This window comes from Gymnoscopelus braueri, assembly GCF_963280865.1.
Source record: "Gymnoscopelus braueri genome assembly, chromosome: 23".
Classification (NCBI taxonomy): Eukaryota; Metazoa; Chordata; class Actinopteri; order Myctophiformes; family Myctophidae; genus Gymnoscopelus; species Gymnoscopelus braueri.
In genome coordinates, this window is record NC_137625.1 from 6,749,391 (window position 1) to 6,763,116 (window position 13,726).

The 13,726-nt window shown below is 40.9% G+C and overlaps 1 protein-coding gene across 4 annotated transcripts in view; it reads left to right on the forward strand.

Annotated features, from left to right (window-relative positions):
• The window catches only part of LOC308080091 (plexin-B2-like), a 259,483-nt gene that overhangs the window by 189,094 nt on the left and 56,663 nt on the right, over positions 1–13,726 (forward strand). For all 4 annotated transcript variants that reach the window (XM_080421826.1, XM_080421828.1, XM_080421827.1 and 1 more), the window contains 8 exons: positions 491–688; positions 1,402–1,643; positions 2,051–2,135; positions 2,624–2,762; positions 4,636–4,784; positions 5,871–6,050; positions 7,351–7,482; positions 13,366–13,466. In XM_080421826.1, coding sequence (XP_080277952.1) covers positions 491–688; positions 1,402–1,643; positions 2,051–2,135; positions 2,624–2,762; positions 4,636–4,784; positions 5,871–6,050; positions 7,351–7,482; positions 13,366–13,466 — 1,226 coding nt within the window. The remainder of the gene's footprint in view (positions 1–490; positions 689–1,401; positions 1,644–2,050; positions 2,136–2,623; positions 2,763–4,635; positions 4,785–5,870; positions 6,051–7,350; positions 7,483–13,365; positions 13,467–13,726) is intronic.

A 13,726-nucleotide genomic window follows, 5' to 3' on the forward strand; every position in this document is an offset into this window, starting at 1 on the left:
GGGGTCCCTGGAACGAAATATTTTGAGATGGGGGTCCGCGGCCAAATGCATATCATTTTGGGTGGTCCTTGACAAGAAAAAGTTTGAGGACCACTGATGTAGAAGAAGATATATACGTTTTTCAGAAACCTGTTAGAATTTAGAAGACATTTGTAGATGCGTTCCCAGATTGAATGGGTTAACCATTAGTAAACATAAAAAATTAAAATAAAGAATGATTTTTGATAAACACAAATTCTGTCATACATACTGTACAGTTTTACATACATATTATTGTAGTGGTTCTCAAAGTGAGGTTCAGGAACCCTCTGGGTTACTTGAGTGGGTTCCAAATGGACCCTTACAGGTCTCTAACTCCATGCACCACAACTCTGAGAGTGTACGGGTCCATTTGGTTCCATGTGTACACTCTCTTGAGTTATGGTGGTCCTTGAAATTAAAAAGTTTGGATCTCACCCCACTTTGAGATCTAATGCTCTGATCCATGCAGGATGAGCTGGTGGTGTGCGGCAGCTTGTTCCGGGGGATCTGCTCTCTGAGGAACCTGAGCAACGTGGACCAGCTGGTGTACTTCAGTGACACCAAGGGGGAGAAGTCCTACGTCGCCAGCGCTGAGGAGGGGGTGACCGTGGTGGGCGTCATGTCCTACTACACCAAGGACCATAAGGACAACGTCACCGTCTTCCTGGTGAGAGAGGAGCCCAGAGACACACATGCCATTGCAGTGTTAATTTTCCTGTTCTAACCTGGATTTGAACCTGGGTCTCCTGCACAAGGGCTTGAAACCTTTAACCACTGAGACATTTCATTTTGACCCTCAGGTCAAAATAAAATGTCAGACCAGAAACAGGATAGTGTCAAAGGTTGTGTCTATATAGACACACGATCTAAATGCCTCAATAGAAGAGCAGGGAGACCAACCACCCCAAGTGTATAAGTTATATTGTATTAACATACTCTACTATACATATGGGACGAAATAAAAATGTACTCACTACAAAAACATAATAAAACATAAAAAACATTGCATAATACAGCTTTATGTTGAGGCTGACAAATGCCAGAATTTTGGGTACGATGCTCATCCCATTGATGGAGAGTCCTCCTAGCCCACCAATTATACCCATATCATGTCAAAACACGTTATCAATTTCCAAAACTTAGATTTGATAAAAGTTTTACCTTCGAGAACGTTTAACTCATAAAAAAAAACTAACTCTTTGATAGAAACAAAATAAACGCATGAACACATTTTTTAAAATTTAACCACTAACAATTTTTTCCCCAAAAATAGCAGATCTACAAGCTGAAAACATATTTCATTGTGTTCTTTTTCTTTTAAACATTAAAAACTGACAGCGGTTAAAAATGATCTCCCTCTTTCTCTGTCTCCCCCTCCAGGTGGGTAAGGGTTATGGCAGTCATGACAGCACCAAGCTCATCTCCACTCGCATCCTCCAGGACTTCGGTGAGTGGGGGGTGTTTGACAGCATTATCGATGCGTCCGCCGTTCAGGCCAACCCCTTCGTCCTGCGCTACCTGCACGACTTCCGCTTCGCCTTCAATGATGGCGGCTTCGTCTACTTCCTGTTCTCGCGGACGCTGGGCGTCCAGGACACCAAGAACTTCACCTTTATCTCCAGGTTGTTATATGGTTATGGCTGAGTCATAGTGACATGAGCGTGATCACGTGGTCCGTCATGTTAATAGGCCTAATAGGATAAGCCTAATATTTTGGTTGGATATTATCCAATATTTTTTGCTATGCTTGTTTTAACCCCTGTTGTCAAAAATGGCCAAAATCAATAAAGGAAAACAGCGAAAATAGCAGATCTACAATCTCAAATCAAAGCTCACAACACGTTGCAATGCGACGCGTTGTGAGCTTGTAGATCCGCTATTTCCGCAATTTTCCTGACCTTTTGGAATTTCAGCCCTGACTACCTCATATTACCAAAAAAAACCTTGAACTTAACTAGAAAAATCTTAATTAAATTGAAAAAAAATTAATATATAGACTAATAAACAATAATGTTTGCTTGATGTGCAGGATGTGTGAAGATGATCAGTTCTACTACTCCTACACTGAGCTGCAGCTCAACTGTAGTGCTACCAACAAATACAACAAAGTGCAGGTGAGATGTTTTTTATTAATTTATTATTACTTTGAAGATAAAGTAAAGTTATTACTTTTTTTGTTATCCTTCATGTTTATTTTATTATGGAATTATCAGCCTCTGTCTATTCTATTTATTCATTCATGTTGTTTTGTGGGTTGTGCATTTTCTCTCTGTCTCTGTGTCTGTCTCTCTCTCTCTCTCTCTCTCTCTCTCTCTCTCTCTCTCTCTCTCTCTCTCTCTCTCTCTCTCTCTCTCCTTTTCTTTATCCCCCCGCCTCTCTCTCTCACCTCCCCTTGCCCTTGTTTATCTCCCCTTCTCTGTCTGTCTGTCTTGCTCTCTCTCCCTCCCTTCCACTCCTCTCTCTTTCTCCCTCCCTCCCTCTTTCTATCTTTCCCCTCTCTCTCTCTCTCTCTCTCTCTCTCTCTCTCTCTCTCTCTCTCTCTCTCTCTCTCTCTCTCCTTCTCTCCCTCTCTCTCTCCTTCTCTCCCTCTCTCTCTCTCCAGGCTGCATATGTAGCAGCACCAGGTGAATCTCTCTCCGACCACATGACATCATCTGGTCGCTACGGTAACGTCTCGCAAACAGATAAAGTTCTGTTCATCGTCTTCAGTTCTGATGAGGATCCGTCCAGCTCCGCCCTGTGTGCGTATCTCCAACTAATTATTGTTAAAATAATCCAATTGAAAATAGAAAGCCGATCTACAAACTGACAACGGGACACATCATGACTCATTGTAAGCTTGTAGATCGGCTATTTTCGTGCGACACCGTTGTACAATGATGTCTAAAATGGGGCTTAAAGGGTAAGACCACTTTGGTAGAGGTTTGGGTTGTGTATTTACCTTACCATGATGTAACTCCAAAGGTGGACAAGAAATAAAAAATAATTGCTCCATTGTTTAGAAATTGATGATTCTAAATTTGCTCCTCATTGACTTACATTGTACAGTAAAACAGCTCTCAAAGTCACTCTTTTAGCACGTAAACGAACATGAACAAAGCTGATTCAGACAATATAGAACATCACCAAACCCAGTACTGTTTGTTTTTTTAATAAAAATGTTAACTTCCTGCTGATTTTACTATTTGAAGATCCGGATCCGGATCCGCGAATCCAGTCCGGGTTTTCTTCTTAATAAAAATGGCAAAATCAACAGGAAGTTAACATTTTTATATTTAAAAAAAACAGTACTGGGTTTGGTGATGTTCTATATTGTCTGAATCTTACAATCAGACTAATCGATTTAGTCACTTAAAAAAATAATCTATTTGAATTTTCTGTCAATTTGTTAACTCTCTGGCTGCCAAGAACGAGTTATCACGAGTATTTTTCTGAATGCCCTGGCTGCCAAGAACGAGTTATCACAAGTTTTGATTTATTTTTGGAAAAAAATGTTCAGAACCCAAGATATCGTGATCCGAAGATTTGCTGCTCCATTCACTTCTTGTTTAACTTATTACTTAACTCACTGCCAGACTTATTTCTGGCCGCGTTTGCCCACTGCCAGTGATTTTTTGATTTTCTTACCTTTTTCAAGTAGTCACTGAATATTTATCTCCATTATTTTAATTGAAAAAGTAATTGATAGAAGTGAGTAAATGTCCCCTTTTTTGTGTCTTCCATTAAACAACTTTTTCCCAAAAGATAAAAAAAGTAAATAAATTAAATCCCTACTTTTCATCAATGAAATGAATTCCAACATAATTATTTCATAAATCAAATCAAATAATTTCCATAAATAAATAAAAACAACGTTTAAGAAGTAGTGTAAATAACCGATCTACAAGCGACGCGTTGTGAGCTTGTAGATCTGCTATTATCACAAGTTGTGGTCCCGGGCGAATGTCTAATCACTAATGAAATAATCTATAGTTTCAGCTCTATTTCCAAAAAGAAGGAACTCAAGCTCCTGTTTGTCCCCTCGTGTCCACATATCTCTGTCTCTTCCTAACTCTGATGAATGTTTGACAGACTTTGGCAGTGGTGTCGCACATTCATCTTGGTTTAATGCGTGCCACAGGCCACAGAGAAATACCTTTCTCTCTGTCCTGTGCTGCCAAACCTTGAATGAACTTGAGCATTCCCCGTCGAGTCTATTTAATAAATTATAAACTACTTTTCCATTCAAGATTCGAGGCTCATGAAGTCCAGGGGTTCTAATCCACGTGGCCCGGTTTGGCCGAGCGTCTATCTATACCAGTGGTTTTCAACCTTTTTCATGCCAAGAACCCCTAAAGCCGTGGACCCCCATTTGAAAATGTTTTGTGTCAGGAACCCCAGAAGCAAGGATTTGAGTTAAAAACGTTCGCTTTAAAAAATATATATTCAAAGTTATGCACACATTTTCAAGATTTTTCAAAATAGCAGATCTACAATGCGCTTGTATATCTGCTATTTTTGAATAGCCAAAGCTAAGTGGTTAAAATGATTGTGACACTATGTTAACTAATTTCGCTGGGGACCCTGTTGTGTGTAGGTCTGTGACCGTGGTGTGGTTTGTTTTTTTGGGTGCAGGTATGTACCCTCTGCATGTCATCAACCAGAGGCTGGTGCAGATCATAGGAGCCTGCTACAGTGACAACGGAAACATCGATGGAAAGCCTGCCGTCTACTCTCCTTACTCCTCCAAGTCTGACGATGTATCGTGTACCGGTACTCAAGTGGTCAGTGTCGGCCTAGGGTGCCTTTTGTGAAGCCTTGAAATGGCTACGTTAAGTGGTCAGATGGGTGGGCCTCAAACGCTTTTCACGATTTATAAGTGGGCCCTGATGCAGGAAAAGTTGGTAACCATTGCCTTAAACTAAACCCCAGTCAAAGCTAGCGATAAGCCAAACCCGAGTTCCTTATTAACGCAAAATAGGAGGTTGTGTCCTCAGAGGCAAAAACAAAGATTTGTTCCCCCCCTTTTTTTAACCGAATGGGTTACCAGATTGAGTCAAGTCAAGTCAAGTCACCTTTATTTATATAGCACATTTAAAAACAACAGAAGTTGACCCAAAGTGCTTTACAATCACAATAGTATAACCTAATAAAAATACAGCATAGCTAAAGAAACATAAAGCAATACCTAAACAAAAACACCAAAGATAGGAGAACATAAAATAAATACAAAAAAAAGAGGAAAAATACATTCAATGGCCATAAGTTAAGAATGCCCTCAGACTGAGCTGAAGGCAATGGAGAAGAGGTGGGTTTTTAGGGTGGATTTAAAACTTTCAATGGTGGAGCTGGATTTAATGTGCAGTGGTAAATTGTTCCAGAGTGTGGGCGCAATAGCGGAGAAAGCCCGGTCACCTTTAGTTCTAAGGTTTGTTGGGGGAATGTCGAGGGGCATTTGGGAAGATGACCTAAGAACTCTGAGGGTAGGAGGTGCAGAAAGTAAGTCAGAAATGTACTGTGGCGCAAGGCCATTTAAGGCTTTAAAAACAAAAAGTAAAATTTTAAAATCAATGCGATATTTCACTGGTAACCAGTGCAATTGGGCCAGAACCGGGGTAATGTGCTCTCGCATCCTGGTTCCAGTTAGGAGTCTAGCAGCAGAATTTTGGACCATCTGCAGACGGGAGAGAGTAGACTGAGCCAGCCCATGGTATAGCGAGTTACAATAGTCCAATCGAGAGGTAATAAAAGCGTGGATGACTGTTTCCAGGTCCCTGTGAGTGATATCAGACGCAGCGTGAATCCCATTAGTTTTGTGCTAAACAATATATGTGAACCCCCCTCTGCCATGTGTGTTTTACCTCCATCAGAACAACATGGCTTTAAGCTTTAAGTGCGGTGCAGAGTTCCTGCCCTCTCCGCTGGCCAGCAAGGCGGAGTTCGCCCTGGCCACCGAACCCACGCTGGTCCGCAAGAGTCACATGACGGCGGTGGCTGTCGCCGTGGAGACGCAGCACGCCGTGGCGTTCCTGGGAACGACCACCGGAGAGGTGAAATCATCACATCCGACTATGGTCTTATCTATTCCGTTTCTCTTCAATCTATTCCGTTTCTCTCTCTCTCTCTCTCTCTCTCTCTCTCTCTCTCTCTGTCTCTGTCTCTCTCTCTGTCTCTCTCTGTTTCTCTCTGTCTCTCTCTCTGTCTCTCCCTCCCTCCCTCCGCCATTTTTTACCCTCTCAGAGTTACGGGACTCCCTCTTTCATTGGTGTGTCGCCCAGGTTGCGCCTAAACCCTAACCTTTACCTTCACAAAAACTATGCCTAAACGTAACCTCAACCCTAACCTCACAAACACCATGCCTAACCTTAACCCTAACCTCATAGAAATTATACCTAAACCTAACCTCAAAACCACGTTGACCTGGGCGAAGCAATAGTCTCACCAGAGTTACAGGCCTGTAAGGGTCCATTGGAACCCCCTCATGGAACCTTTTGTCCCCAGACCCCACTTTGAGAACCACTGGTTTAAATTATTCGAACATAAATTCTCGGTTTAAAACTGGGATCATATGCCACCCAACTTTAGAAGTTTTGTTGTAGAAATCTTTGCAGTTCATAGTTTTTTTAACTACGGAGTTGCTGACTTCTACCTTCAGTTTTGCAATTGAATCCAGTAGTTTTCCAATTGCATAAATAGCTCCTTTTGAGCTACAGTATTAGAATTTCAATCTCCTATCCTCCAAACTCTTATTTTGATGTCCTTCCCTTCTCATAATATACTTTTTGTTTCTTTCAATCTTTCTTTTGGTCCATCTTTCTTTCTCTGTCTCTCTTTCACGCATTCTCTCTCATGTCTGTGCTAATCTACTGCTCTCAGCCTCTCTGTAATGTCTTCTGTTTATTTATTATGTATATTTGTGCTAAATTATTTATTATTATTATACATTGCATTGTGCGGCTGGAACTCAAGGACGCCAGCAGATCGTCTGACAGACTGCAGAGATTGCCCATTGAATGCTAACTAAGCACATTTGTATGCAGCGTTTCCTGATGATTAGTTTTTGTACTTTTGTACTTCAGGTGTTGAATGTACATTTGGTTTGTTTGCAGTGGTGGACAGTAACAAAGTACATGTACTTGAGTACTGCACTTTACTTGAGTATTTTTATTTTGGGATACTTACTGTATGACTTTGACTCCACTATATTTCTAGGAAGGGAAACAAAACAGTATGTTATGAATGAACCACTGAAGGTTAAGCCCTATTTCAAATATAGTGAAAATAGCTGATCTAAAACTACTTATAGACTGTAATAATAATGATAATAATAATATGTTTTTAATCTTTCAGGTGTTGAAGGTGCATCTGTCCTCCAGTCCAGAGGTGTACAGTCGTTCAGGTCGTGTGACCGGGGACAAGGTCAACAAGAACCTGCTGTTTGATGCCAGCTTCCAACATCTGTATATCACCACCGAGAAGAAGGTACAGTTAATAATACTGTAACTAATATAACGTCTGCATATCCCTACAGTTAATAACTAATATAACATCTCTACATCACCACAGAGAATGAGTTAATAACTAACATAAACATTTAAATAATAATAGTGATGTCCACAATTGATTTGTTGATATATAAAATTTACCAGAATGAAAAAAAAAGAAAACGCGCTTCAAGATTATTTGATTTATCAAAAAAAAAAAGAAGTTACACTTCTTACACTTGCTGGTGGAGTTGGTTTTGTGTCATTTTATTTGATTCCTCTGTCCTTCTGTTTTAAACGAACACAACTCGGAGGTCAAAGGTTGTTCTGCTTTCCTGTTGTTCACTAAACTTTTATTTTCTTCTATAAATCGTCTCACCTGATCTTTCTATTCTGTCCTTCGTGAATGAGTGTGAAAACCTTTATGTTGCCACGCACGTTGACAAGGTCGCAGCGCTGGAAGGAGTAAAAGTAGCAACACCCATAATGTTGAAATACTGTATAAGAGTCCTTCCTGTATTGTCATTGAAAGTATTGTCATGAAAATATACATAGTAAAAGTAGCGTTTTTCAAAATGTGTCAAACCTTTTTCAAAAGCTTGTCGAGAGTTGTTCTTAAGTACAGTTCCCGAATAAATGTATTTAGTTACTTTCCACCACTGGAAGGTTGGGAGTTGAGCTATTCACTCGTTCCTTTTCATCCTCTCTCCGTCTCTCTGTCTGCCGTGCCATCGATTCAGAAACGAGCTAATTACACCGCCGCTCTCCTGCAAAAGCTATTTACTCTGATCAAGGCCCGCGTCAATACTCCGCCCCTCTCCCACCCGCCGTCGCATTTATATTTATTAGACCCTGTCTTTGTTGTGGTCATCGGAGAGGTGAATTTATTCCCTCGGCCGGGGTGTAAAATCGTAAATCAAAAGGCAGATGACCCTCGCTGCACAGAGAAACATGATTAGGTGTGATAAATAAAAATGGCTGCCATTGACTGTGGTGCATAGAGTGAGTTTGATGGGCCGATGCAAGGCTACAGCACTGGTGATGAGTCACCATGCAACACCGCCTCGCTATGTACGTGACCATTATTGTTCCACAGTTCTCTACATCAGTGGTTTTCAGTCCACCACCCCCCCAAAATATTCAAATTTGAACTGCGGACATGATCCCCAGCTCCTCCAGGTTCAGTGTCCAAGTGTCCTAACCCTGAACACGGAGACACCCGAGTTCCCTGCTAGTTAGGGAATTTTAGCAATATGTGTGGACCATCTGTGAAAAAATTTACTACCAATAGCTTTCTTCACCAATGTGTTCTTATAGGTGTCTAGAATCACCTCTCAATTAATGTAAACCCAAATCCTCGTGGAAAATCCTGGAGAGCCAATCAAAGTTAAGGAGCCCAGAGGGCTTGGGTGAAAAATATTTAAGTCTAAAATGAACTTGTGAGGTGTCTAACTAGGGGTTTTCAGGGGTGCTGAATCCATTCCAACCATTATTTTTGAGTAAAAATGTCTCCCTGGCCATCTAATATTGGTATATTGGTTATTGTTAGTGTATAATCAGTGTATAATCAATGGTAGGGGATTGGGGTGTTGTTGAATTGATTCTATTCTGAAAAATAAAATAAGAAAATATTGCTAAACACTTGATAAGAGTGTACACGGGATACACTGACTGCATGTGGGGAAGGAGCGGGAGTGTTGCATCCTGGCAAATATGTCTGGACGATTTTAAGGTACGGTAGTTTATCTACTTTTTGGCATTTATTTTCCTCTGCTGGCAAAACTTTTGATTACTGTGAATTTAGATGTCAATTTTCTCTAGCCTATTGCTTACATTGAACAACCATTAGTTAAACAATCATGACACTTGTCTTTTAGTAGACAACATGGAAGAGGATTCTGTAGCTTGTGGCTTAAGGTGCTTCATCTGTGGTGGTCCTGAGACTGAGATTCAAAAGCTCTCAAAAGTCACCCAAAAAGGCTATGCATAGATTTCTTATTCTTATTCTGAGAGTGTGGATGATGCAGCATTAACACATTCCATGCCAGAGTTTAATCTCATAATGTACTCACCAGTGCCAGCGTTTTATTGTTGTTTTTTAGTTTTTTTCATGTCGCCACAGACCTCGCTAAATAAGTTAAAAGTGCGCGTTCATTTGGTTCTAAACACACAGCGGATCCGTGAGAAACGGGCAGCGAAAACAGTTTCCAAATCCGTGCCGCCATCTTGAAGCTACAGCCGATAAACGGTAAACAGTGATCAGCGAGGAGAAAAACAACAACCAGAGAAAATCGAGTTTTAAACAGGATCCCAGACAGGAAGCGGATACGATCGAAAAAACCGGAACCCGAATAATTCCGTTTCCGACCGGAAACCAGAAACCGGAAATGGATCAAAAAAATCGGAAAGTGCACCTGGGGCACTTAACATGGGAATCGGCGGTTCGCGTAGATCTACGCGACTGGCACGCTGCGGCTTTAAATAGGTTCGCGTAGATCTACGCGACTGGCATGCAATGTGTTAATCAGAAGACTTCATGAGGACTGGAAAAACTGAGATGACCCCAAACTAAGATACCATTTGGAATGCAAAACCGAGCTATACAGTTGTGCAAGAAGTATATCCACTGGAAGTTTTTTTTCATTGTGATGAAAGTTGCCACTTGCAGATTTCAATCCTATTCTATGTTGTGAGTGACATCATGATTTAATAAAAACTTTAAACATAATCTATTCTTTAGAGCAAGATGAGCAAGACCAACGGCCAGACAGGAAGAAAAGACGCAGGGCATTGTCTGGGTCAAGTAGTTCAAGTGCTAGCTGGCACACTTGATCTACCATAATACTTGCATCCTTTGCAATGAAGGTATCAATGTTGGCACGTTGAAAAGAAACCCTGGTAAGTCTTTTGTATGTAAGATTCAAATGATTTTTTATAATTGTTTTTCTTGCTCCTCATTGTAGGCTTCCACTCAAAGTCAAATAATTTAATCATGCACATACTGTATGTGGCTACCTTTGATCCAGACAGAGCTTGGCAGTTGTATCGTGCACCTGATAATGTCTACCAGGACCGACTGAAAAGGAGTTTGATGCAGAGAGGAAAGCGACGAGGTGATGACTGGGGACTTGAAGTCGCTGGTCGCCTGGTGGCAGAAGAGGCAGTATATCATATTCGATGCAGAAGAGACTTTGAGAACCCTGTTACAAAGTCTGAAGTAACATTATATGGATACACAATACAGCTGTACAATGCAACTCACATTTCTTATCCTGAGGGAAGAAATATAATTTTTAATAGTGAAACTTTTGACTTCAAAATAATTGATTCTGCTAGATTGATATGGGTCCAGGAATGAGGGGGACTAATAAAGGATAAAAAATGTGAGTTGTATTGTACAGCTGTATTGTGTATCCATATAATGTTACCTCAGACTTTGTAACAGGGTTCTCAAAGTCTCTTCTTCATCGAATATGATATACTGCCTCTTCTGCCACCAAATCTATAATACCAGACAGGCGACCAGCGACTTCAAGTCATCACCTCGTCGCTTTGATCTCTGCATTAAACTCCTTTTCAGTCGGTCCTGGTAGACATTATCAGGTGCACGATACAACTGCCAAGCTCTGTCTGGATAAAAGGTAGCCACATACAGTATGTGCATGATTAAATTATTTGACTTTGAGTGGAAGCCTACAATGAGGAGCAAGAAAAACAATTATGAAAATTCATTTGAATCTTACATACAAAAGACTTACCAGGGTTTCTTTCTGCAAGTATTATGGTAGATCAAGTGTGCCAGCTAGCACTTGAACTACTTGACCCAGACAATGCCCTGCGTCTTTTCTTCCTGTCTAGCCGTTGGTCTTGCTCATCTTGCTCTAAAGAATAGATTATGTTTAAAGTTTTTATTAAATCATGATGTCACTCACAACATAGAATAGGATTGAAATCTGCAAGTGGCAACTTTCATCACAATGAAAAAAAACTTCCAGTGGATATACTTCTTGCACAACTGTATAGCTCGGTTTTGCATTCCAAATGGTATCTTAGTTTGGGGTCATCTCAGTTTTTCCAGTCCTCATGAAGTCTTCTGATTAATGCTGCATCATCCACACTCTCAGAATAAGACAAAATCTATGCATAGCCTTTTTGGGTGACTTTTGAGAGCTTTTGAATCTCAGTCTCAGGACCACCACAGATGAAGCACCTTAAGCCACAAGCTACAGAATCCTCTTCCATGTTGTCTACTAAAAGACAAGTGTCATGATTGTTTAACTAATGGTTGTTCAATGTAAGCAATAGGCTAGAGAAAATTGACATCTAAATTCACAGTAATCAAAAGTTTTGCCAGCAGAGGAAAATAAATGCCAAAAAGTAGATAAACTACCGTACCTTAAAATCGTCCAGACATATTTGCCAGGATGCAACACTCCCACTCCTTCCCCACATGCAGACAGTGTATCCCGTGTACACTCTTATCAAGTGTTTAGCAATATTTTCTTATTTTATTTTTCAGAATAGAATCAATTCAACAACACCCCAATCCCCTACCATTGATTATACACTGATTATACACTAACAATAACCAATATACCAATATTAGATGGCTAGGGAGACATTTTTACTCAAAAATAATGGTTGGAATGGATTCAGCACCCCTGAAAACCCCTAGTTAGACACCTCACAAGTTCATTTTAGACTTAAATATTTTTCACCCAAGCCCTCTGGGCTCCTTAACTTTGATTGGCTCTCCAGGATTTTCCACGAGGATTTGGGTTTACATTAATTGAGAGGTGATTCTAGACACCTATAAGAACACATCGGTGAAGAAAGCTATTGGTAGTAATTTTTTTCACAGATGGTCCACACATATTGCTAAAATTCCCTAACTATGCTCACAACATGCCATCTTTGTGATTTTTGTCTCCGCCAGGCCGAAGGCATGGCGAGAGAGTATGATTTACCCCCTGTCCGTCCGTCCGTGTGTCCGTCTGTCACCAGCTAATCTCCGGCACCGTTGGCCCGGTCGCTCCGAAACTGTGCACACACACTCCCTGGATGCCAATTCAGAACTTCTGCCCCAAATCTTTCACATGGGCCTGTTATAGCGCCACCAGGAGGCCGATTTGTGCAAAAAAACATTTTTTATATTACTCCTACAAATTTTATCCAAACGTCATGCAAATCAGTACACAGTATCTCTATAGTCATGTGATCAACACGGATCTGTCCGATTTCCCATATTCCATCCTCATTGCCTAAGGTTGGCTTCCAAAGTTTGCAGGATTGGTCCGTTTTGAACAAAAAGCATACACAAATATATACAAGTATACACACAGCTTGCAATTTCCGTGAAATTTCACACGCACATTCCCACTAGGCCGAGGAAGAAATGCCAACCTTCTCACATTGGCCTGTTATAGCGCCACCAGCAGGTCTAATTTAGCAAAACACATTTTTGGAACAAAATGCCTCAAATCATGAATGCAGTGTCAATGCAAGAATAAATGGCACGGTTGGCACCCTTTTCACATTGGCCTATTATAGCGCCACCAGGAGGCCAGAATAACGTACCTGACCTGGCGGAGACCTGTGCTCCGAGGAGCACTTTTTCTAGTTTGATAATTGTTTTGCCTACAAAAGTGGTTAATTTCATCAGCTAGAAGGTAATCTAATGAGAGAATAAGCATGACTATTCATATCATAGGTTTCTCTCAACCCATCTACAGTAAAGCAAGTTTTAGAATTATGTACAGTACTTCGTCTAATCTAACAAGTAAGATATTTTTCAAATGGGGGTCCGTGGCTTGTTATCTTTCAGTTTGAAATGAAAGTGTTTTTTGAAGCAGTGTACTAATGCAGCATGCTGTCCCTCTAGATCACCATGGTGCCTGTCCAGGAGTGTCACTTGAAGACCACCTGTGACTCCTGTGTGTCCATGAAAGACCCCTACTGTGGCTGGTGTGTGCTGGAGGGCCGGTGAGTGTGTGTGTGTTTTGGCTAAAAGTCTATTAATAATAACATGTAATTGGGAGCTTTAACCGGCTTAGACCCCAGCATCCCTATTCTGCAAAAAGTCGCTGATCTACGAGCTCAGAGCATGTCAATATGTGGTGTGCTGTGCGCTTGTAGATCGGCTATTTTTGGCAAAGAGGCTTTTTTGTAGAGGAAATAAGTATGATACGTAGTTCAGTCGTTGCGCATCAAGCTGAGCTTTGTGGTTGGTCGTTTTTTTGCAC